Genomic DNA, 27,046 nt, shown 5'->3' on the forward strand with positions numbered 1-27,046 from the left:
GGATTCTAACCCCGATATTAAAAAGTCAACTCCCCGATCAAACTTCCAAACTTAAATTTCCTACTTTCGCCATTTCAAGCCTAATTTAACTACGAACTTCCAAATAATTTTTCGGACATACTCCTAAGTCCAAAATCACCGTACGGAGCTATTGAAATCATCAAAACTCTATTCCGGAGTCGTTTGCACAAAAGTCAAAATTCCGGTCAACTCTTTTCATTTAAGTTTCCAACATGAAATTTATTCTTCCGAACTAATCCCGAAACACCTGAAACATCAAAACCGACGATTCACACACATCATAATATATCATATGAAGCTATTCAAGACTTCAAATAGTTGAAATGAGCGTAAATGTTCAAAACGACAAGTCGGGTCGTTACAAGAATTAACATAGTAACCATAACCAGACTATTTTAATTATTTAACAAAAAACACATCTACTAGATCAAAAAAGTGTTTAACTTCATGCATTGGCAATCAGATTTGCTACTATGATTTCTCACTGTATCATTTTTTTAATTCTATAAAGTTACTCAATGAGGAATGTATTGCAAAAAGAAAAGTGAAACCTCAAGAACATTTGAATTTTAAGCTCTATTATCAATATAATAAATTAATTAAGATAACTTACTTTTTTAGATTTTTGATCTTATAGTCAAGTCGTGAGGCACAATTTGTGACCCTGATGGCGCAAACCTTTACCTAGGGATCGTAGCACATAAACCTTTTTTAAGGACTAAGGTATATGAGGATGTCAATTATCATAGTGTAGAGTTTAAGTTTTCATTTTTTTTTCATCTAATAGTGTATAAATTTTTTCATTTCACGATAAGTTTGACTTACAATTATATGTAACTTTTATGGTAAATTGCTAAATGGCAATAGTTACAAAATTCTTCCGCATTATCAGTGTATATAACTGAATCAAATTACTCTTTTTGCATAACAAAAACACTGGTCTCTCTTGTAAGTCTTCTCTTGGGTCTATACTTCACCACCTAAAGCATTGGCCGAAGTCTTTTTAAGGAGTTTGGTTGTCATTTATCCATTAAAATTATAGGGAAAATAAGTGAATGCCATTACAGCGAGATGCTTTAGGGTGTTATTTCTGGGAAAAATAAAGTAGTTAAATCTTAAAACACCCTAGAGGATTTCAAACTCTAGCTTTTTCCCTAAAACTTGAGCTTTCTTTTCCACTAATGTCGAGAAACGAAATAAACATAAGCTATTTACACACACAAAAAAAAAAAATTGCCATTTGAATCTAAAGTCAAGTTGTGATTGGAATGAGATAATAGAAAAGTGTGATAGTACATGAGTAACGTGTAGGGAAGGAAATTAGAGAAAGAACTGAAGAATATCCAAATATGCTTTGCCTCCAAATTTGAAAGTTATTTAACGTCATCGAGATGACTGCCCATGTTCAAGTTTTCCACAAATATTGAGAAAAGAAAGAAGAAGACACACACACTGTGTTTGGTTTTATTATAATTTTTTTCTTTTAGAGAATTGATTGTACAAATTATTATAAGAAATATAATATAAGATTTAGAAATAAGATTATTAGAAAAAAGAAACACCAAAAAGTATTTATTTTAAATTCTTTTTCCAATGGACATTCCCATTCTGAAACAAAAGAGATATAAATATCGAAGCAAAAATTAATCAGATCGTTAAATGTAGAAAATATTAGAAGAATTAACACAGTAACCATAACCAAGTAACCATAACCAGTCTATTTTATTTAACAAAAAACACATCTACTAGATCAAAAAAGTGTTTAACTTCATGCATGGACAATTTAAAATTATTTTGCAACATCAGGTAAAATATTTTACAATAATTGGTAACTGCTTATATAAGTTTAAAATATGATAACCTAGAAAATAGGATAAATAACTATCTATAACAAGATATATTACATTGATATTACCATGTCAAAAATTTTTAGTAAGTGCATGAATGATCGCCGTGAAATCTTCAAGATTTCTCCTATAAATACCTGTGGTAGTAAATCTAGTTTTTCCATTCAAAATAAAACATTTCTCCTATAGTCATGGGATTTTTTCTCTTTTCACAAATGCCCTCATTTTTTCTTGTCTCTACACTTCTCTTATTCCTAATAATATCTCACTCTTCTCATGCCCAAAACTCTCAACAAGACTATTTGGATGCCCATAACACAGCTCGTGCAGATGTAGGCGTGGAACCATTAACTTGGGACAACGGGGTAGCAGCCTATGCACAAAATTATGTTTCTCAATTGGCTGCAGACTGCAACCTCGTACATTCTCATGGCCAATACGGCGAAAACCTAGCTCAGGGAAGTGGCGATTTTATGACGGCTGCTAAGGCCGTCGAGATGTGGGTCGATGAGAAACAGTACTATGACCATGACTCAAATACTTGTGCACAAGGACAGGTGTGTGGACACTATACTCAGGTGGTTTGGCGTAACTCGGTTCGTGTTGGATGTGCTAGGGTTAAGTGCAACAATGGAGGATATGTTGTCTCTTGCAACTATGATCCTCCAGGTAATGTCATAGGCCAAAGTCCATACTAATTGAAATGAATGTCCATTTCACGTTATATATGTATGGACTTCTGCTTGATATATATAAACAACTTAAATAATTGCACTAAAAAGCAACTTATAGTTAAAAGTATATAATATTTGTAATCCTCTGAAGAACTGGATCTGTAAAAAGTCCAAGTGGTCTTAATTAAGGGGGGGAGGATATATGAATTCAGCTTGATGTATGATCTGATATTATTATGAACTCTTTAGTACTCTTACGAATCATGTGTTGATGATCTAGCTACTTGCGATATTATGTGCAAGATCTTATAATTAACGACATGTATTTTCAAACAAAAGGAACCAGTTTACACACTTCATATAATCTACTAGAGGGCCAAAAACATGAAAATTACCAACTTAACGTGGTTAGAAGATATTGAAAGTGGAGTAGCTAGTTTTTAATAACTGAACCGCCAGTTTTAAAACCGACGGTATAAAAATATTTACGCAATTAACTAGGTCATTTATAAGATAATTATATGTAATTATGTATGGCGAATTATCAATCAGTAATCTGGAAAACAAAATTGTAACTAACCTATTATACTAAACCTACTATAATATATTAGATTACATTAATCATGTCACTAGAAGATCTTTAATTTACATTGTCTGTTAATACAATAATAACAACAAATCCTGAAAAATCTCACGGGTATGATTGTTTAGCACAGTGCAGTCTAACAGTATGGTGGGTAAGGCATGTGCCTTAGGCACCCAATTTAGAGGGGTCCTATTTTTTCAGAAATACTATATATTTTATAGATATTTAAAAATATATATATATAGTAGTATGTTTGTTTTTTTCATGGAAAGAAAACCTTTTAGAGTAAATAAAGTAAAAATTTGACTTACTTAAAAATGATAGATGAATAATTTTCAATTTGAGTTGATTTAACAATTCCATTTTTTACTCCTTCTTTTCCAATGTTTCAATCTTACTCTTCATATTCGAGAACCTACATATCTTCTTCCTTACTCTTTATTCCTGCTCACCTTCTTGAATTCTTTCTCCAATATTTTTTTCTTTCTCTAAAATTTTATTTTTCACCTTCTTTCTCCAAAAATTTATTAGTTCAAGTGTTCAATAATATTTTTAAGATTCCAATACTTCTATACTTCTATTACTTTATAAAAAATATAGTATAGTTTTCAAGATTTAGTTTTGAAGTAGACAAGCAACAACTAGATATTTTGGACTCAAAGTCTTCATTCTTCAAACTTCCTGAATCAGTAATCGGGTAATATCTTTCTAGTATTGTTTTTATTTGGTATTTGGTATTTTATTAATTTTACTCCATACATATCATTTAAGTTTTTTTAAAAAATTTAAATACTTAGGCCTCACATTTGACTTTGGCCTTAGGCCTCAAATGCGCTTGAGCCGCCCCTGAACATTAGGAGTTTTTAATTAACGTTTACTACATGACCTCCCAAATTTGTTGCTACAGATCGTCTTCTCCTCTTCTCTAGTTGTATTATTCTTCATTAGTCTATCCATAATCTGTCTCTTCCATTTGGTTGTTATTGAAGCATATACATAGAGATAGAATTAAATTTATAATGACGGAATATATAAAAATAAAAAAAAAAAGACGGAATGAAAGCGTTTTCCCTACTGAAACTAAAACAATTGGATTATTTTCAATCCTAGTTGCTATCCAATTTTGGTTTTTCCTCCTAGTTTGAAGCCTCTCTTTTGGGTATTGGGTGCAAAAGATTTGCGTCATTTGATGAATAAAACAGTAAAAATAGTTGAAAAAAATAAGACACGCCGTTGACGGTGATCGAATCGGGGTGGCCCGGGTGACAGGTGGAAATACTTACCAATATACTACAACGACTTTGTTTTTAACAGTTGTCATTATTTTCTAATTTATAGCTTTCAATATTCTGTGAAGCTAAACGTTCTGTTTCCATAATTTATCAAAATGAAAATTGGTAGTGACATTAAAGAAATTTACAAAAAGGAGTTTCTTTTCTTAAGTAGTAGTTTAGGAAAATTTCACCATTTTGGAGCCAAAATGTCTATAGCCAGATGCATTCAACTTATTAGGGTGGGCATCGATCGATTCGGTTCGGTTGTGAATATTATCGATTTAGCATATCGATTATCAGTTTATAAATATATTATACCGATAATCGAACCGATAAGCTATCGGTTATCGACGTTATCGGTTTCCCGATAAGATTACAAGAAGCATAGTGTATAATTAACATGGACTGAACTTCAATCACTGAAGTTTGCATAATGAGATTCCAAGCATAGCCATTTCGCCATTCTGATTTTCTTGTAATATGCATACTTTTGTTTTACCCATTGCAAGTTGCTTACTTGACCACAGGATAACATTTATAAGTTCCCTCAATTTTTCATATTACAAACAAAGAAATGGAAGTATCAAGGAACAGTTTTACATAAAGTTGACCTGCGTTTAAGCAAAAAAGAAAAGAACAATTCACTGGAGTCTGAACACCTTTTACAAATGGTGGTCAATCCCTTCACCGAAATATTATGATAAATTACACTGTGTATATAAGTAAAATATTGATTTTTGAAGTATAAATTATATATTGAACGCCCTTTGTTGAGAATTTTATTTTAGTTCTTTCAAGTCTTAACACCCTTAAAAATATTTCTGGCTTCGCTTCTACAAGTGAGTAAAGGAAGAATAGTGAATGTTAAGAGGTTATATCCTACCTCAAATCAATCAAGAAGCTCAAAATTAAATTTCAAGAGTACATTTCACTGTTACCATTGATGGAATGAAGAGTGAAGACTTGCGGCTGAGAAAAGTTCAGAGAAAACGGGAATGAACTGAAGGTTGAAGCCCTATAAGTATTTATATACTTGAGGGTAAAATCATAATTTATCAAATTTTATTGGGTTATCGGTTAATCCGTTATAAAATTTGACAAATCGAGACCCGAACCGATAACCCCATTGTAAACACTAAAATGTTACCGAATCATTAACTCAATAACCCGATACTGATAACCCAATAAGTTTTTTTCGGTTCGGGCCATCGATTTTACCCGATATATGCCCAGTCCTACAACTTATAATCGACAGATGCAGAGACGGATCCAGGATAAAAGTTCTCTGGAAAACATATCCACACAAACTGGAAACGTTTCTGGGACACAAAATTCTGAAGGAAGCAACACCAAAGATGCCGAAGGAGAGTGAAACTATACAATCAGAGGGGTAGGAGTTACGTTGTTGAGCTCAATTCACATTTTCCTTGTGTATGACTGCACCTTGCATAGAATACAATATTTTGTGCACTTGAGCACTTGTGCGTCCATTTCTCTTTCACTTATTTTATTGCGTCGACTGCTTATCTCTGTCCAACAATTTGTGGTTTATTATCCATCAAGTTTGACTTCTACTATGAATTCTTCACGTACGTGTCATACAGTTTGAATATTCATTTAACTTAGCTAATGTACTCCAGATTTCGATCTACCTATCCCTCATCCAACACCTAAGCCTATATAGCGACTTCCTCCTCCTTATCTTCTTTTTCATCATCATTATCACGAATATAATAATAATAACATTGTGTTGTCCTTATTATTATTGTCGTCCACAAAACATCTAACACCTAAGCCTATATATTATCGCTTAATGCATGCCACCTGATTCTAATGTATGCCAACTCAGAAACCAATTGACTTTGGAATTTTACCAAGAAGCAACAAAAATCAACCAACATTGGATTCCTGATCTCAAAATTTCATTCCTTAACCATAACTACATCACTATGTCAAAAATTAATTTTGTTTACAAGAATCAACTAATAAATAAATACTTCCAAACGAGGCAAAGGTTTTAAAAAAAAAACAAGACAGATTGATAACCACTGTACACTCTATTGTAGAAGGGAAAACGTAGGAAAAACATAAACCAGCTAAAAACTGCTGGCAGTTGGCAAAATTTCAATAAAGCCCAGATCCCGTGACCCATATCCAGATGGTAACCTGACCCGTTTAGCCTTCATTCTTGATCCGACTGCCTCAACTCTTTCCGGAGCTTCTTAGTAAAAGACTGACAAGCATCCATACTAAGATCCATGGCAGCTGCCAATGCCACGAAAGCTGCAGCATCCTCCGCGCAGTTCACATGCTGCACCCCGACAACCACCTCCGGCTTGCTGCATTTCCCGTCACCCTCCACCGTGGACGACATCACAAATCCACGGTACAAGAGCTGTGCCCACGACCCGGATCCAGGTGCTGACCCAAAATCCGACCCGGATCCAGAACCTGAGCATAAGTCAAAACTGCTGTTTGGACTAGTCAATGGGGTAGCACCATTGGTGATGTCTACACTAAATTTCCCACCATTCTTGGTGCTGATAGTTGAATTGGACAAAGTAATGGCATCAGTAGCACCATCAGGGATGATTTCAAAGCGATAACCGAGGTCACCACCGTGCTCTCGCCATGCTTCTAAGCGGCCCCACGGCTTCCATGTACCGTTGCCTGGGCGAAGGATGAGCCACGCCCCGGGGTTTGATCTGCTGACATTATTTGAACCTTGTGATGGGACAAATGGGGTAACCATTGATGCTGCTGCAATTGGTGAACCAGAGAGGTCATGGATTGTGATTGACCATCCCTTTCGCTCTGTTAGCGGCGATGATTCTTTATCAGCGGTGCAAGAATTAAAGCAGCTTGTTGATGTGCTTGGTTCTGATAGTGAAGATCTGTACAAATAACCAAGATTTAGATGCAGAGTTCAAGAAAAATATGAATCAACATAGACTAAAACTAATGTGTTAATTAGCTGGATAATCACCAACAGGTAGGATTATGTTAGGATTTAGAATCAATGAATTCAATTCGTTATACATGTATATAGCCCTACTTTGTCCAGACATGGGGTAAGGAGTGTGTACACACTACTTTCCTCATACCGCACACGTGGTATTTTATTGGATTTATTGTGGTTGTATGCATGATTATAAGTCTATTAGAAATAACATCTCTACCTCCACACATCAAGGGTAAGGTCATGTATCCCACTATGTAGAATTACAGTGGGTATGTTGTTGTACGCATATATATATATATATATATATAGTTTTTCTCGCAAATATATAAATTTCGAGGCAAAAAGTAATGAATTTTACACCAGCTATGTTTATTGTTTACACTAGGTTTGCCATGTGACTATAGGGAATGAATTTGTTTAGTGAAGAAAGATCAGTTTTCTTTACTAATTATAAGAAAATCAACTTCAATTGTAGAAGATAAACTAACCTTGATCTCAAATTCCTGTCACCGTTGTTCCTGAAACTGAACTTGCAAGTAAAAACAGGTTGTTTAACATTTCCATTGACTTGATAAACTTGAGGACTACACTCAGGTTCACCATCAAACTGGAAAACAAATCTTGGGTCAGGTTCAGCTTTCACGTTCAAATGCAATTGTGCTGCAGTACTAGATCTACCAACCAAAACCCATTCATCCTGAATCACAACTCCTCTGCGACCATTACTTTCCAACCCCTTTAAATCCAATGGTACCAATACGCTCCCCAATAGCTTCCCACCTTTCAATAAACCACAACCAATCCCCTTTTTCCGTGCAAAAATTTCAATCTTTAAACTGCAAGTTTTTCCTCTGATACTTGATTTTTCGACCAGTTTGTCAAGTTCTGTTTTGTTCAAGTTGAAACAAGAGTGAGTTCTGTTCTCCAGAATTGGATCTTGAATAAACGCTGGGATAGTTGAAATTTGTGTGGAAAAACTTCTAAGCTTGAATTTACAATCAAAAACCGTACTTGAGGACAGTTTGTGTTCAGCCGGAAACTTCAAGGCTAAGTTTCCGATAACTATTCTCACAAAAGGACACGGATCCATTAGTCCTTTAGTTCAACTTTTCTTCAACAAGAGAATAACTGAAGATAGAACTAAGGGTAGAAAGTGAATTGACGGCAAGTATATATACATACATATATACAATATAAGGATAGAGAAAAAAAAGAGTTTTTATTTGTATGGATATGCGTGCGGAATGAGCTGTGTGCACGTAATGTGCCAGCAAAAGAGCATCCTTTTCTCTTTTCTTTCTGTCAATTAATCAATCACTTGGTGTGCAAGAACTTGTCGTTTTCTAAGCAATTTCTTCTCTTTCTCTCTGTCCATTAGCCAAGCATTTGGTGTGCGAAAATTTGTCACTTTCCTAGTATTTCTTTTTCCTTTTAGGATTCTATTGAGTTATGGAATGTTTTGATAGGTTAGATATGGTTGGACTGGCTTACAGCTAATTCGAGGTTTCTTACGCCAGTGAGGCAAAGAATTGACAGCAGTCTTCAGTCTCCACCAAATTTGGAAAGAGTCCCATTGATATGTTAATTTTAAGGAAAATGACATTATATAACCGTTATAAAAATAATAGTCAAAAAAATATATAAAATTTGTATATTATAAACAAATTTATATTATATATATTATATACAAAAATTATATAAGTTTTATACATTTTTTTGGCTATCAATTGTAAATAATTTTTGGAATGGACTAAAAGTGATAATACCCCTTAATTTTAAGAGTTTGATTTTTATACGATAATAATATATGAGAAATTTGTATGCCAGCAAATCACTTAAAAGATATAGTATATAATAATTTATATTAAGAACATATAGAAAATAAGGCATGAGATTTATTAATAGATTAAATTGTAGTGATTAATGTAAAAATTATTTAAATTATTGTGTATATAAATTTGATCCGTTTAAATATAACCAAATAATTGAACTATCAGTTTAGAACATAAAACACCATTTGAAAGTTAATTGTGTTTATTTGAATAAATTTGAATTCTAGAAACTTGTAGAATTATATTACTATTTGAAAGTGGGTCCTAATATTTTTGGATTTCGGGAAATAAAAAGAAGATGGTTTTCTAGGATGAAGAAAATAAGAACGGGTTGTTAAGTAAGAGTCCGGAATCAAAATGTGATTCTTTTGGACTCAAAGAACCAAAATATGTGGGGGAGGGGGGGACTGGCCACCATAATATGTATAGCGCGGTTATTCACCGCGCTATACCTTAACGGTCATTTGTCCGTTAAAGTATAGTGCGGTGAAATATCGCGCTATACTTAATTATTGGGCCCACCGATAATTCTTCTGGTATTAACTGACCCACCAATAATTCTTCTGGTATTAACTGACACACCAATAATTCAACAGAGTATAGCGCGGTGAAATACCGCACTATACTTAAAAGTTGGGTCCACTAATAATTCTTTTGTACTTAATTGATAGACCAACAATTCAACTGGGTATAGCACGCATATTTAAGGCGTTGTACATCAATTTTTTCCTTATTTAAAGAGTTTCAGGAGGATTTTGTAAAAATCCATTCAGAATCCTTCAAGTCTTCCGAAATATTTGTTCGTTAAATATTTGTTCGTTAAGTTATTTTGCATTTTGTCATAATGTCTGAAGAGCGAAGAATTAGGGTTTCATTATATTGGGGGTGAGGTTGTGGTGGAGAATAACTCAGTACACTATAGTTATTCTCCACAGTGTCATGTTAAGTTTGTACTTACAATGGAGTACGATACATTGGCATCGTTGTTATGTAAAAAAAATGAGTGTGAGCAAACGTTCGGTTAATATTAATGTAACCGGAAGATATTTGTATTCTGTTACTCCGCAAGGGGTTGCTTGTTATGCTGAGTTTAACATCGAAGACGATGAAACTCTAAGAAATATTTTGAGGACTCTGGATGAACATCGGGAATATCTTGTGATAAAAATGTTGAAAATGTACGTCAAGGTTGAAGACGTTCGCAATAATGAGGTTCCGCAAAGTAGGGATATCCCTCGATCATCGGGTAGTTATTTTGGAGCAGTTTTAGCCGAACAGGTTCCGGGTGAAAGAGTTTGGCCTGATCTAATCTTATCTCCATGGGCGAATGAGGAACGAGAAAATAATTTCTCCCCTAGTTTACATAATCCACAAGTCGAGTGGTAAACTTTAATTTTCATTTGTGTTACGACATTTATTTTTATGTATTAAATTTGTACTAACACTTATATATTTCACAGGGGGTACCGGCCAGATATGAATTTTACAAGTTATGAACCAACGCCCAGTTGGAATATGCCTAATTTTGGTGTGTTGGATCATGGTGGTCCATCCGGGAGTCATCATCAACAAGATAATGTCCATCATGGGATATCAACACATTTTGAGTTGTAAGTGAAGTGATAAAGTTATATGTAAAGTTTGGATTAATTTGAGAAACTCATTATTTTATTGGTTGTGCAGTGAAAACGAGCAACTTGAAGGTCCTGTCCTTACTCAATTGCCCGAAGACGACATATTTAATCGGGATCTGGCAGATGCGCAGAGTCAGGAAGAGAATAGTGATTATAACAACAATGTTGATGAGTCTAGAGGTGACACACCCTTCCCTGATGAGGGTGATGATGAGGAGGAAGAGAATGCTGAACCTGATTTGACGAGGGAGCATGCTCCACCCCCCGTTAGACCAAGAGTGTACGAGTCCCACGTACCATTTCATTCAAGGGAGATTCCCTACCTTGATCATTTTACAACTATGCCGGATGTGGATTCCCTCACAAGGGATCTTGACGAAATTCGAACAGCAATGTGGGATGAATCTAGAGCAACGATGCTGTCAAAGGGCATGCTTTTTGCAGATAAAGAGCGCTTAAGCAGGGCGGTGCGAATGTACAGCATAAAAGAGTGTCGTGAGATCGTGGTTCATGAGTCATCTTCGGATGTATACAAGGTTATTTGTAGTAGATGGTTTACGGGTTGTAATTGGATGCTGCGTGCGAGGAAGCTGAAAATAAATATGTGGGTTGTGTGTAAATACATTGGCACCCATAATTGTGAAATGGACACATTCAGTGGGAATCATTTTAACTTGAATGTTGACTTGATTTCTCGTGTCTTGATTTCACACATTGAAGCGTCCATAAGGTACAAGATCAAAGAGTGTATAACATCTGTCCACCAGGTATATGGGTGTACTATTACCAAAAGAAAGGCATTTCTCAGGCCCAAACGTGCGTTTGAAATTGTTTATGGTAACTGGGATAAGTCATTTGCATCTCTACCCATGTACATGTCCGCATTGCAATACTTTAACCCTGGTACTACTGTTAAATGGAAGCTTGAGTGAAGTCTGGGAATAGCAAAACACATATCTGGGCATTTAAAATTTTAAACCAGCCATTGATGATTTTGTGCATTGTCAGCCGGTAATATCCATAGATGACACTCATGTCTATGGAAAGTATGATATTAAGATGTTGATCGTAGTTGCAGTAGATGCTAATGGAAGTATATTTCTCTTAGCATTTGCTATTTGTGCAAATGAAATCCAAGAGACGTGGACATTATTTTTGAACCACTTGAAGGAGAACGTTATCAGACAGTGTTCAGGTATTTGTCTAATATCTTATCGTCATGGTGATATTTTAAGTTCTATACAGAATTTGCATGCATGATAGGAACCGTATGCCTACCACCGTTACTGTGTGAGGCACCTGAAGGCCAACTTCTAGAGGGCTTATCCGAAAAAGGACATGCATGATTTAATGTGGATAGCTGCAACAGATCACCAAGAGTGTAAATTCAGGAGGCGAATGGAATTGATCAGGCAGGAAGACCAAGGAGCCTATACTTGGTTGATACGACATGAACTTGACAAGTTGACTTTTCATGCGGATGGTGGAAGAAGATGGGGAATTCTGACTACAAATGTGTCAGAGTCTTTCAACGGGTTATTGGAGTCTGCACGTGGATTGCATGTCACTGCCATTGTAATGACCCAACCGGTCATTTTGACTTTTAAAACCCTGTTACCCAAAATAAAACTTGTTGTATGTGCTTTTAATGATTTATGACTTGCGGGGATGGGTGGTTCGGGATTTGGAAGTGTTTGGGTTGAAATCGGAACACTTGGTTCCTTAAGTTAGCTTTAAAAGGCCAAGTTTGACTTCGGTCAACATTTTGAGAAAACGACCCCGGAATAGAAGTTTGACGATTCCAACAGCTCCGTATGGTGATTTTGGACTTAGGAACGAGTTCAGAATTTTATTTGGAAGTCAGTAGTTAAATTAGGCTCGAAATGGCTAAAACATGAATTTAAGTTTGGAAGTTTGACCGGGGAATTGACTTTTTGATATCGGAGTCGGAATCCAGTTCTAAAAATTTTCATAGCTCCGTTATGTCATTTATGACTTGTGTGCAAAATTTGAGATCAATCGGACTTGATTTGATAGGTTTCGACATCGAATGTAGAAGTTGGAAATTTTAAGTTTCATTAAGCTTGAATTGGAGCATAATTCGTTGTTTTAGCATTGTTTTATGTGATTTGAGGTTTCAAATAAGTTCGTATGATATTTTAGGACTTGTTGGTATATTTGGTTGAGGTCCCAAGGGTCTCGGGTGAGTTTCGGATGGTTAACGGATCAAAAGTTGGACTTTAAAAACTGTTGCAATTTTTCTCTTCTGCTGGATATTTTGGGCTATGATCAAGCCCAAGATCGAGCACAGGGTCGAAGCCAGGGATGAGTCTCAGGATCGAAGCCGTGATCGAAGGCCCAGCTCGAGGGCCATGATCGAATGCAAGGCTCGAGGGCCAAGATCGAGAACCAAGATCGAGGGTCACAAGATTGAGGCTCGATGCCATGACCGAGGCCCAGGCTCGAGGGCCATGATCGAGGCCACATTCGAGACCTAGGCTCGAGGGCCATGATCGTGGCCACAATCGAGGCCCAGGCTCGAGGGCCATGATCGAAGCCATGATCGAGGCCCAGTTTTGAAGGCTGCCTCGGCAGATTATAAAGGAGGGAACTTCGTCCCATTTGCCATTTTTGATGAAGTTGAGCTTGAGCAGAAGTGACTTTTGGCAGATTTTCAAGGAAAAACATTTGTGTAAGTGATTCTAACTCGGATTTGGTCTATATACACAAATATATCATTATTTTCACCATTTAATTAGTGTTTTGAGATTGAAATTTGGGAAATTTTTAGAAATCTCATAGAAATGAATTTTTGAGATTTTAGTATAGATTCAGAGTCGGATTTGAGTGAAACTGATATGGCTGGACTCGTAATTGAATGGGTTATCGGATTTCTTAACTTTCGCCGGATTCCGAGATGTGGGCCCCACGGACGAAATTTTAATTAATTTCGAGATGTTTATTGAAAATGTAGTATTTTCTTATAGAATTAATTCCTATAATTTTTAGTGATTGTATCGAATTATTTTTGGTTAGATTCGAGCCAATTAAAGTTGGATAATCGAGGAAAGGGCCTACTAGTGGATTAAATTGGAGCAAGACGAGGTAAGTCTCTTATCTAATCTTGTGAGGGGGAAATTACCACATAGGTAATTAAAGTAATAATTGTTGCTAATTGTGGAGGCTACGTACGCACGAGGTGACGAGAGTCCATACGTAGCTACTATTAATACTTAAGTCCGGGTAGTTTATGACTCAAAGCATGAATTACTTGTGTAAATTGTATTCTTTGTTTAATTAATATATATATATATATATATGTGAATATATTAGTATCGTGTAATTATTATTATTAGGCACGATTTTTTCCGAGGTCGTACGGCCCGATCCAGAGTGTCGTGTACACTGTCGAGGGAGGTGCGGCACAATCCATAGATGCATCTATCATGTCGAGGCGTTTGGCTATATATATATATATATATATATATATATATATATATATATATATATATATATATATATTGTGAATTGTTAGATAAAAATATTAAAGGATGAAAATCTCATATGCTTGATTTTCTGTTTAAATTAATTTATTGTTAAGAGAAATTATTCATCCTCCCGAATTTATCTTATAATAAATATACTCTCTTTCCGGAGGTACATAAGAAAATGTCCTCCTTTCTTATGGAGCGGGCCAAACGCCTCGACATGATAGATGCATCTATGGATTGTGCCGCACCTCCCTCGACAGTGTACACGACACTCTGGATCGGGCCGTACGACCTCAGAAATCGTGCTTAATAATAATAATTACACGATACTTGGATAGTTTATTGCAGCTTGTAAAACTAATTGATAAATTGGAGATATTTGAAATTTAAAGAATTATTATCTCTGTTGGTTAAGGAATTATTGTTATTCCTGTAAATGAGGCTAATTGATAAATTAGAAATTTATTGGAATTGAAGGAATTTAATTAATATATTGAGAATTTATGCATTTGAGTGAATTTAATTATTTCTGCTGATTAAATAAAATTATTGTTGACTTTGTGAATCAAGCTGAGTTAAATAAATTCTGTTTTATTCTATTTAATATTGTTGACCCTTAGTGAGTGTCAAAGTCGGTCATCTCGTCTTTACCACTTCGAGATTAGGCTTGATACTTACTGGGTACACGTTGTTTACGTACTCATGCTACACTTGCTGTACTTTTTTGTGCAGGATCTGAGGCAGGTACTAGTGGAGGACCTATCATCGCACATCCACGTTATCCAGAGGCGTGGTGGTGAGCTGCCTTTCTGAGCCGTTCTGCAGCTACCAGTGCTTCTTCTTGTATTTTTATTCTGTCTATTTTTATTTCAGACAGTATTTGGGGGTTTGTATAATCTACTAGATGCTCATACACTTGTGACACCAGGTCTTGGCACACACATTGGTTGAATTAAGAGTTGCTTATTTTTCTTGGTTTTTTTAAATTACTGGTTGGCTTGCCTAGCTATATTGTTGGGTGCCGTCACGACCTATAGGTAAAATTGGGCCATGACAGCCATGGTGCGGATGTCATTCAAGCAGATGGCGGAGAGGTTTGTTGAAAGGTCTAGAGGTGCATCCTCATTGATGGAAAAAATTCATGCCAATACAAATGAAAAGATTTGAGAAATACAGGAAGCGAGCACAGTGGCATTCATTTTTGCAGTATTGCAACGAGCGAAATATTTTTAAAGTTCGCACCGCTATCCATCATAACCGGGGAAATAATACATACACCGTCAATGAAACCAGAAGGTTATGCTCCTGTGGGAAATGGTCCATCTATCATATGCCGTGCTCACATGCCATGAAGTGCTTTCAACATACAGGTTTCGCGGCAACGAGGTACGTTGATAAAGAATATAGTGTTATTGCATATTTAACACCTATAGTGGACAGTTGCAGCCAGTGGAGTGTTGAGCATTATTGGCCGCCGAAATCATTTAAAATGGTGTGTAACAAGGAGTATGTGCGTCAACGACAAGTGCAGAAAAGAACGCGTATACGGAACCAAATGGATGTTGGTGATGTCGTTTATGCGCGTATAAGTTACTTTAATATTCTATATGTTAGTTTACTATTTTATATGTTTGTTTATTATTTAATATGTTTGTTTCTTATTTTATATGTTAGTTTATTATTTTATATGTTAGTTTATTACTCACCTATTTTTGACTATAATAAAATTAAATAATTAATTTTTATAACTATACAAGATTTAATTATTAAATATTCATGTAACAATACTTAGTTTGACAAATATTATTGTTTTCTAATATTATTTTCTTACATTTGTTGACTAGAATTCGAGAGAGTGCGTTTGAACTATCAACTTTTTTCAGATATTTTTGGGTTTAACAGATAATTAAATGATTAATTTTAATAGTTTCAAAGATACTACACTAAAGAGCACTATATTTTACTACGCTAAAAGGGCACTACATTACAAATACGAGCACTACATTAAAATTACGGGCACAAGATACCACTACAGGGAACTAAAGTCATATATTCATATATGTACAACAATAACTTCTAAATAAGATTAATTATTCCTAAAATAACAATTTATCTATTTTACTAATCTGTTAGCAAATAACTAATCTAAACCGGATAAAAATAATAAATTAATTTAATCACACAACAATCACGAAATATATATATATACCAAAGTAAAAATTAACTAATTAACATTTTTTTAACAACTAATAACAATTTCTCTATTTTACTAATTTTTTTATCACACTAATAATATAATCCGGATAAAAAATAACAAATTAATTAAATCACAAAACAATCACGAAATAACATAGAACACAGTAAAAACAACTAATAGGCATTTTTTATACACGAGTTTTAACAAAAAATAAGTCGGAATACCTCGATTTAAAGTTTTTGAAAAGTTAAAGATTTGGTGATTTGGAGCCGAAACAAGCAACCCACTACGAGATAACGCCTTAGATACGATGTGAGACCGAGAATCTACACTTTTTGTGGGACCGGTGGGCTCCAACCGAGTGTTTTTTCTTAAAAGGTATTGGGGGGGGGGGGAGACCGCTGGCTTAAGTTTTTTAATTGGGGGGGGGGGGAGCTTCTGGTTTTGGCAGTGGGGAAGGAGAGGGACCGTTTATTTATGTATGTATAGCGCGGTATATAACTGCGCTATACATATATAGCGCTATGCTTTTCCTCCCATTTAAGTTCAAATATAGCACGGTATTTCACCGCGCTATACCTTAACAGAAAAACGACCGTTAAGGTATAGCGCGGTGAAATACCGCGCTATACATATTATGGTGGCCAGATTTGTTTTTCACATATTTTGATTCTTTGAGTCCATAAGAACCACACTTTGGTTCCAGACTCTGTTAAGTAAGAACTAAAGATTTGTGTATTTGCAAATAGGGGTGGATGTAGCCTCTCTGTTAAGGTTCCAACTGAACTTATAACTTTCGACACGGAATATGGATTTATATGTAAAAACTTACTAAAATCTCAACAAGTAATAGATTGAACTCATAACTTTAATTGTACAATAATTTTAATGCTAAAGGGTTTAAAAGTTGAACCAATTAAATTTAAATTCTGGATCCGCTTCTATTTGCAAAAGTTTAATGATGATATGATTCAATTTTATGTTTTTTTGCCTTTTTTTCCCTTAAGAGACGGGTATGAGCACATGAATAGTAAGAACTTGAAAGATAGTAAATAGAAATGAAATAAGGATTTTAACTTTATGGATTTTGAATTTTTCGCAATGACATAGGAAATTCTACTAGACTGTTGATGAGCGCAAAACACACACTTAAATTATGCTTGCTAGTCAAAGATAGTATAGTATAGTTATCGTATCCACAGAGATTGAATTTAAACAATATTATCGTAATTTGTATCTAGATTGCTATCCAGGGGGTTCAACAGTTGAGATTTATATAATTAATAATCTAAAATCAACAGCTATTGACTAATGACAATCGCAACAAAGGTAAGCAAGAGAGTTATCAATGGGAGAAAAAAGGGTTTTGACGGAATAAGTGCAAGATAATTGTCTGAGATTTAATTCTAGATAATTCACTTCTAATGTTCAAGTGATTCTCTCGAATTCACTTAATTATCAGTACAATTGTTTAGTAGAAACTCCTCTCTCGATTAAATCTCAACTCACCATATGAACCAATTTAAGCTCGGTGAAGATATGCAAAATGTGTAGTTGATTTGTTTTTAGGAGAACCTCTTTCGATTATCCTCCTAACTAGGTTTAATCAAAGATTCGACTAGCCTCTTTCAATTACTTAGAAGAATCTATGAACTCAACCAACAATATAGTGTAAATATATCACAAGTTATGCCTCGTTTGATTACAAAAACAAGTGAACATATATCACGACCCAATTTCACCTATAGGTCGTGATGGCACCCAACACTATAGCTAGGCAAGCCAACTAATAAATTTAAAATAACCAAGAAAAATAAGCAACTCTTAATTCAACCAATATGTGTGCCAAGACCTGGTGTCACAAGTGTATGAGCATCTATTAGATTATACAAAACTCAAAAAACTGTCTAAAATAAAATAGACAGAATGCAAATATAAGAAGAGACACTAGTAGCTGCAGAATGGCTCAGAAATGCAGCTCACCACTATACCTCTGGATAGCGTGGATGTAAGACGATAGGTCCCCCACTAGTACTTGCCTCAGGTCCTGCACAAACACTGCAGCAAGTGTAGTATGAGTACGTAAACAACGTGTACCCAGTAAGTATCAAGCCTAATCTCGAAGTGGTGGAGACGAGATGGCCGACTTTGACACTCACTATGGGTCAATAATAATAATTGAAATAACACTAGAATATCTAAATCAGCATGATTCACAGAATATAACAATAATTTATTTAACCAGCAGAAATAATTAAATTTCTTCAATTCCAATAAATTTCCAAATTTATTAATTAGTTTCATTTACAGAAATAACAAAAATTCCTTAACAAGCAGGAATAATAATTCTTTAAATTTCAAAGATTTCCAATTTATCAATTAGCTTCACAAGCTACAATAAACTATCAAAGTATCGTGTAATTATTATTGTTAAGCATAATTTCTGCCGAGGTCGTTTGGCCCGATCCAGAGTGTCGTGTACACAATCGAGGGACGTGCGACACTATCCATAGATGCATCTATCCTGCGGAGTCATTCGACCCGCTCCACAAGAAAGGAGGACAATTTCTTATGTACCTCCGGAAAGAGAGTATATTTATTATAAGATAAATTCGGGAGGAAGAATAATTTTTCTTAACAATTAATTAATTTAAACAGCAAAATAAAACATATGAGATTTCCATCCTTTAATATCTTTATCTAACAATTCACAATATATATATATATATATATATATATATATATATATATATATATATATATATATATATATATCAAATAATATTAATTAAACAAAGAATACAATTTACACAAGTAATTCATGCTTTGAGTCCTAAACTATTCGGACTTCAGCATTAATAGTAGCTACGCACGGACTCTCGTCACCTCATGCGTACGTAGCCCCCACAATTAGCAATAATTATTACTTTAATTACTTATGGGGTAATTTTCTCCTCACAAGATTAGACAAGAGACTTACCTCGTCTTGCTCCAATTTAATCCACTAGTAGGCCTTTTCCTCGATTATCCAACTTTGATTGGCTCGAATCTAACCAAAAATAATTCGATACAATCACTAAAATTTATAGGAATCAATTCTATTAGAAAATACTACATTTTCAATAAAAATTCCGAAATTAATTAAAAATTCGTCCGTGGGGCCCACGTCTCGGAATCCGGCAAAAGTTACCAAATCTGATAACCCATTCAATTACGAGTCCAACCATACCAGTTTCACTCAAATCCGACTCCGAATCAATATCGAAATCTCAAAAATTTGTTTCTATGAGATTTCTAAATATTTCCCAAATTTCAATCTCAAAACACTAATTAAATGGTGAAAACAATGATATATTTGTGTATATAGACCAAATTCGAGTTGGAATCACTTACCCCAATGTCATTTTTTTAAAATCTGCCAAAAGTCGCCTCTGCTCAAGCTCAAGTTCGTCAAAAATGGCAAATGGGACGAATGCCCTCTTTTATAAATCTGCCTAGGCAGCCTTCGGAACTGGGCCTCGATCGTGGCTTCGATCATGACCCTCGATCGTGGCCTCGAACATGGCCCTCGAGCTGGGCCTCGATTATGGCATCGAGCCTGGGCCTCGGTCATGGCCTCGATCATGGCATCGAGGCTGGGCCTTCGATTGTGACCCTCGATCTTGGGTCTCGACACTGGCCCTCGAGCCTTGCCTTCGATCATGGCCCTCGAGCTGGGCCTTCGATCCTGAGCCTCGTCCCTGGCTTCGACCCTGGGCTCGATATCTGGGCTTGATCTTGGGCTCGATCACAGCCTAGAATATCTAGCAGAAGGAAAAATTGCAGCAGCTTTTTAAGTACAATTTTTGATCCGTTAACCATCTGAAACTCACTTGAGGCCCTTGGGACCTCAACCAAATATGCCAATAAGTCCTAAAACATCATACGAACTTATTTGAAACCTCAAATCACATAAAACGATGCTAAAACCATGAATTATGCTCCAATTCAAGCTTAATGAAACTTAAAATTTCCAACTTCTATCTTCAATGTTGAAACCTATCAAACCAAGTCCGATTGACCTCAAATTTTGTACACAAGTCATAATTGACATCACGGAGCTATGAAAATTTCCAGAACTGGATTCCGACTCCGATATCAAAAAGTCAACTCCCCGATCAAACTTCCAAACTTAAATTATTGTTTTAGCCATTTCAAGCCTAATTTAACTACGGACTTCCAAATAAAATTTTGAACACGCTCCTAAGTCTAAAATCACCATATGGATCTGTTGGAATCGTCAAAATTCTATTCCGGGGTTATTTTTTCAAAATGTTGACCGAAGTCAAACTTGGCCTTTTAAAGCCAACTTAAGGAACCAAGTGTTCCGATTTCAACCCAAACACTTTCAAATCCCGAACCAACCATCCCCGCAAGTCATAAATCATTAAAAGCACATACGAGAAGTTTTATTTTAGGGAACGGGGTTCTAAAAGTTAAATGACCAGTTGGGTCATTACAATTATAATAATATCCACAACAAATTTTATTTTCAAAAAGTAAAAAAAAAAAATCAACCTGACATTCCACCTTTAGATTTTCCTCCCAAGTCGCTTCCTCGATTGGTTGGCCCCTCCACTGGACTTTTACTGCACAAATCCTCTTGGATCTCAACTGGCGAACCTGTTTATCAACAATGGCAGTTGGCTCCTCTTCATAACCCAAGCTATTATCTAGCTGAACTGTGCTGAAGTCTGACACATGTGATAGGTCGGCATGATACTTCCGGAGCATAGATACATGGAAAACCGGATGAACTCTTGACAGATTGGGAGGCAATGCAAACTCATATGCAACCTCCCCAACTCGTCTCAACACCTCAAATGGGCCTATAAACCTTGGGCTCAACTTGCCCTTCTTCCCGAATCTCATGATTCCCTTCATCGGCAAAACCTTCAAGAGAACTTTTTCAACCATCATAAAGGATAAATCACGCGCTTTCTAATCTGTGTAACTCTTTTGTCTGGACTGTGCTTTACGAAGTCGCTCCTGAATCAACTTTACCTTTTCAAAGGCATCTTTCACTAAATCAGTACCATATAACTTAGACTCACCGGGCTCAAACCATCCAATGGGCGAACGGCATCGCCGACCATATAAAGCCTCAAATGGAGCCATCTCGATGCTGGATTGGTAACTGTTATTATAAGCAAACTCGGCTAAAGGCAAGAAACCATCCCACTGACCTCCAAAGTAAATCACACATGCCCTGAGCATATCCTCCAAAATCTGAATTGTCCGCTCTGACTGCCCATCGGTTTGCGGATAAAAGGTTGTGCTGAGCTCTACACGGGTCCCCAACTCACTCTGTACTGCTCTCCAGAAATTTGAAGTAAACTGAGGACCTCTATCTGATATGATGGAAATTGGCACACCGTGCAACCTAACTATCTCCTGAATATATATCTAGGCTAACCTCTCTGAAGTATACGTAGTCATAACAGGAATAAAGTGTGCCGACTTGATCAACCTGTCGACAATGACCCAAACTGCATCAAACTTCCGCAAGGTCCGTGGCAACCTAACGACAAAGTCCATAGTAATACGTTCCCATTTCCACTCCGGTATAGTCATCTGCTGAAGTAGGCCACCTGGACTCTGGTGCTCATATTTAACTTGCCGGTAATTTAGACGCCTAGCTACATGCTCAACAATGTCCTTTTTCATTCGTCGCCACCAATAATGCTGCCTCAGGTCACGTTACATCTTCGTAGTACCTGGATGAATAGAATACCGAGAACTGTGTGCCTCCTCTAGGATCTTTTTACTCAGTCCATCCATATTAGGAACACATAGATGAGCCTGGAGTCACAGAACACCATCAGCTCCAATAGTAACTTCCTTGGCACCACCCCGTAGTACCGTTTCTTGAAGAACCATTAAGTGTGGATCATCATACTGGCGAGCCTTGATCTGTTCAAATAGTGAAGACTGAGCTACAACATATGCAAGAACTCGGCTGGGCTCTGAAATGTCCAGCCGCATAAGTTTGTTGGCCAAGGACTGAATATTCAAAGCTAATGGCCTCTCCTCTGCTGAAATGAACGCCAAACTACCCATACTCTCCGCCTTTCTACTCAAGGCGCCTGCAACCACATTTGCTTTGCCCGGATGATATAGGATAGTAATATCATAATCTTTCAGTAACTCCACCCATCTGCGCTGCCTCAAATTTAGGTCCCTCTGCTTGAACAAATGCTGCAAATTGTGATGATCAGTGTAAATTTCACAAGGCACCCCATAAAGATAATGCCTCCAAATCTTAAGAGCGTGAACAATCGCAACTAACTCCAAATCATGTACCGAATAATTCTTCTCGTGGGGCTTCAACCGACGTGAAGCATATGCAATAACTCGCCATTCATGCATTAATACACAACCCAAACAAACACGTGAAGCGTCACAATATACTGTATACATCCTCGAACTAGAAGGCAACACTAACACTGGTGATGTAGTCAATGCTGTCTTGAGCTTCTGAAAGCTGACCTCACAATCATTGGACCATCGGAATGGAGCACCCTTCTGGGCTAATTTGGTCAAAGGTGCTGTAATAGATGAAACACCTTCCACGAACAGACGATAATAACCCGCTAAACCCAGAAAACCCCTAATCTTAGTCGCTGAAGTGGGACGATGCCAATTCTGAACTGCCTCAATCTTTTTGGGATCAACCTTAATACCTTCGCCCGATACAATATTCCCCCAAAATGCTACAGACTCTAGCCAGAACTCACATTTGGAGAACTTAGCATATAGCTTTTATTCCCGCAATGTCTGAAGCACTACTTTCATATGCTGCTCGTGTTCCTCCTTACTGCGTGAGTAGGTCAAGATGTCATCAATGAAGACAATGACAAACGAATCAATATATGACCTGAATACCCTGTTCATCAAATCCATAAACGTTGTCGGGGTGTTAGTTAAACTGAAGGACATTACCAGAAACTCATAATGACCATATCTAGTCCGGAAAGCAGTCTTCGGAACATCCAAATCCCGAATCTTCAACTGATGGTACCTCGACCTCAAGTCAATCTTAGAGAATACCCTAGTACCCTACAACTGGTTAAATAGATCATCAATACGCAACAACGGGTACTTGTTCTTAATAGTGACTTTGTTCAATTGGAAATAATCAATACTCATCCGCATTGTTCCATCCTTCTTCTTCACAAATAATACCGGTGCACCCCAAGGCGATACACTCGGTCTGACGAACCCTTTGGCTAGTAACTCTTCAAGCAGTTCTTTCAATTCTTTCGGAGCCATGTGATACGGTGGGATAGATATAGGCTGGGTATCTGGAGCCAAGTCAATACAGAAATCAATATCACAATCAGGTGGCATACCTGAAAGATCTGAAGGAAATACATCGGAGAACTCCCGAACTACAGGCACTGAATCAATAGCCGGAGTCTCTGTAGTAGTATCTCGAACATAGGCTAGATAAGCCAAACAACCCTTCTCAACCATGTGCTAAGCCTTTATAAAAGAAATAACACGATTAAATGAACTAATAGACGAACACTTCCGCTCCAGCTCAGGCAATGCTGGAATAGACAAGGTAACAGTCTTGGCATGACAATCTAGAATAGCATGATATGGAGATAACCAGTCCATGCCGAGAATAATTTCAAAATCGGTCATCCTAAGTAATAGGAGATCTGCTCTAGTTTCATAACCACAGAATGTAATAATACAGGACCGGTAGATCCGGTTCACAATAACATAATCGCCCACAGGAGTGGACACATAAACAGGAATACTCAAGGACTCACAAGAAACACCCAGGAATGGAGCAAATAGAGATGACACATATGAATACGTAGATACTGGATCAAATAATACTGAGGCATATTTTCCGCAAACAGAAATAATACCTGTAATCATGGCATCTGAGGCCTCTGCATCTGGTCTGGCCAAAAAAGCATAGAACCGAGCTGGAGCGCCAACTGGCTGACCTCCACCTCTAGGATGACCCCTACCCACCTGTCCTCCACCTCTTGGTGGTCGGACAACTGCTGAAACAACTGGTCCAGTAATCATAGGCTGCTGACCCTGTTGCACTAGCTTACCCTGAAGCCTGGAGTAAAATCTCCGTATGTGACTGGGATCCCCGCACTAATAACAACTCTTCGGTGCGATGGGCTGCTGACTAAGAGTCTGGCCCTGGGGAACTGAATACCCACTGGGAGGACCCTGAATAGCTAGTGGGCGATAAGAACTCTCTGGTATAGCACTGAGATAGGGTCGCACTAGAGCACCTCGAGGAGGCGGTGGTGCTGGATATGGGGGCCTGTTGGACTAACCTCTCACGAACTGACCTCTGCCCCCAGACGGAGCACCTCTGAACTCTCCAGAATACCTAAACCGCTTATCTCTAGTAACCTGCTCTCGGCTACGCTGACGTACACCCTCAATCCCGCGGGCTATCTCCACGACTAGCTCATAAGAAGTTCCTATCTCAACCTCTTGAGCCATAGTGACCTGAATGCCGATATGTAAACCCGCAACAAACCTCCGCACTCTCTCTGCCTCAGTAGGGAGTATCATAAGTGCATGGCGAGATAACTCAGAAAACCTCGTCTCATAATCAGTCACTGACATCTAAGAGGGTGGAATATACCTGTCCAGGAAGATACGGGTGAACATATCCCAAGTTATAGGAGGAGAATCTGCTGGTCTGCCAAGAACATAAGACTACCACCATCTACGGGCTCTACCCTCTAGCTGAAAAGTAGCAAAGTCTAACCCATGAGACTCCAATATCCTTATGTTGTACAGTCTATCCTTGCACCGATCAATGAAATCCTGGGGATCCTCATGTCGCTCACCCTCAAAGACAGGAGGATGTAGTCTAGTCCATCTGTCCAATAGTTTTCGAGGATCAACGACTGCAACTGGCCTTGGCTCAGGTGTAGCTGCTTCCACTAGCTGGCTCCACCCACGGGTAGTGCACCCTGGGTCTGATATACAGCAGCTGCCTGTCCATGAGCCTGTGCGGTAGGGGTCTGTGCTCCCCCGCTCGCCTGAGTTGTGGCTAGGTCTGCCGGAATTAAATCGGCCTGAGTCATATTGTCCATGAACCGCAACATACGACCCATGACATCCTGAAATCCCGGTGCAGATGTGAAATCCACCGGAGCTGGTGCTGCCACAGGCACCTCACCCTGTTCCTCAACAATAGGATTCTCTACTGGACCTACTGGCGGCATAACTGGAACAGTCCTGGGACGTCCTCGCCCTCTACCACGGGCTGGAGCCCTCCCTCGGCCTCTGCCTCGACCTCTAGCAACTGGGGGAGTAGCTCTTCCCTGGTCTGGAACCTCATTAGAGCGTGTTCTCACCATCTGTGAGAGAATAAGAGAAGGATATTTAGTACTACATCAATTGCATGATGGAATATGAAGAAAGGTAGATTCCTAACACCCTATAGCATCTCGAAGATAAGTACAGACGTCTCCGTACCGATCCGCAAGACTCTATTAGGTCTGCTCATAACTTGTGAGACCTACGTGAACCTAGTGCTCTGATACCATATTTTCACGACCCAATTTTACCTATAGGTCGTGATGGCACCCAACACTACAGCTAGGCAAGACAACTAATAAATTTAAAATAACCAAGAAAAATAAGCAACTCTTAATTCAACTAATGTGTGTGCCAAGACCTGGTGTCACAAGTGTATGAGCATCTATTAGATTATACAAAACTCAAAATACTGTCTGAAATAAAATAGATAGAATGTAAATATAAGAAGAGACATTGGTAGCTGCAGAACGGCTCAGAAAGGCAACTCACCACTATGCCTCTGGATAACGTGGATGTAAGACGATAGGTCCCCCACTAGTACTTGCCTCAGGTCCTGCACAAACAGTGCAACAAGTGTTAGTATGAGTATGTAAACAACGTGTACCCAGTAAGTATCAAGCCTAATCTCGAAGTGGTAGAGACGAGATGGCCGACTTTGACACTCACAATGGGTCAATAATAATAATTGAAATAACACTAGAATATCTAAATCAGCATGATTCATAGAATATAACAATAATATATTTAACCAGCAAAAATAATTAAATTCCTTCAATTCCAATAAATTTCTAAATTTATCAATTAGTCTCATTTATAGGAATAACAAAAATTCCTTAACAAGCAGGAACAATAATTCTTTAAATTCCAAAGATTTTCAATTTATCAATTAGCTTCACAAGCTACAATAAACTATTAAAGTATCGTGTAATTATTATTATTAAGCACGATTTCTGCCGAGGTCATTCGGCCCGATCCAGAGTGTCGTGTACACTATCGAGGGACGTGCGGCACGATCCATAGATGCATCTATCTTGCCGAGGCGTTCGACCCGCTCCACAAGAAAGGAGGACATTTTCTTATGTACCTCCGGAAAGAGAGTATATTTATTATAAGATAAATTCGAGAGGAAGAAAATTTCTCTTAACAATTAATTAATTTAAACAGCAAAATCAAG

General features: G+C 37.3%; 2 protein-coding genes across 2 annotated transcripts; one reads left to right on the forward strand and one right to left on the reverse strand.

Annotated features, from left to right (window-relative positions):
• Positions 1-2,030: 2,030 nt before the first annotated feature.
• Positions 2,031-2,880, forward strand: LOC107807832 (pathogenesis-related protein 1B). The gene is given in 1 exon segment (NM_001405276.1): positions 2,031-2,880. A coding segment is annotated over 1 exon segment (507 nt). The 5' UTR covers positions 2,031-2,059; the 3' UTR covers positions 2,567-2,880.
• A 3,447-nt stretch (positions 2,881-6,327) lies between these two features.
• On the reverse strand, positions 6,328-8,588 carry LOC107807834 (uncharacterized). The gene is made up of 2 exons (XM_016632272.2): positions 7,853-8,588; positions 6,328-7,296 (listed from the first exon to the last, which is right to left on the reverse strand). The coding sequence occupies exons 1-2, from the start codon at positions 8,452-8,454 to the stop codon at positions 6,585-6,587; spliced, it is 1,314 nt and encodes a 437-aa protein (XP_016487758.2). The 5' UTR covers positions 8,455-8,588; the 3' UTR covers positions 6,328-6,584.
• Positions 8,589-27,046: the final 18,458 nt, after the last annotated feature.

Source organism: Nicotiana tabacum, chromosome 24 (genome assembly GCF_000715075.1).
Source record: "Nicotiana tabacum cultivar K326 chromosome 24, ASM71507v2, whole genome shotgun sequence".
NCBI lineage: Eukaryota > Viridiplantae > Streptophyta > Magnoliopsida > Solanales > Solanaceae > Nicotiana > Nicotiana tabacum.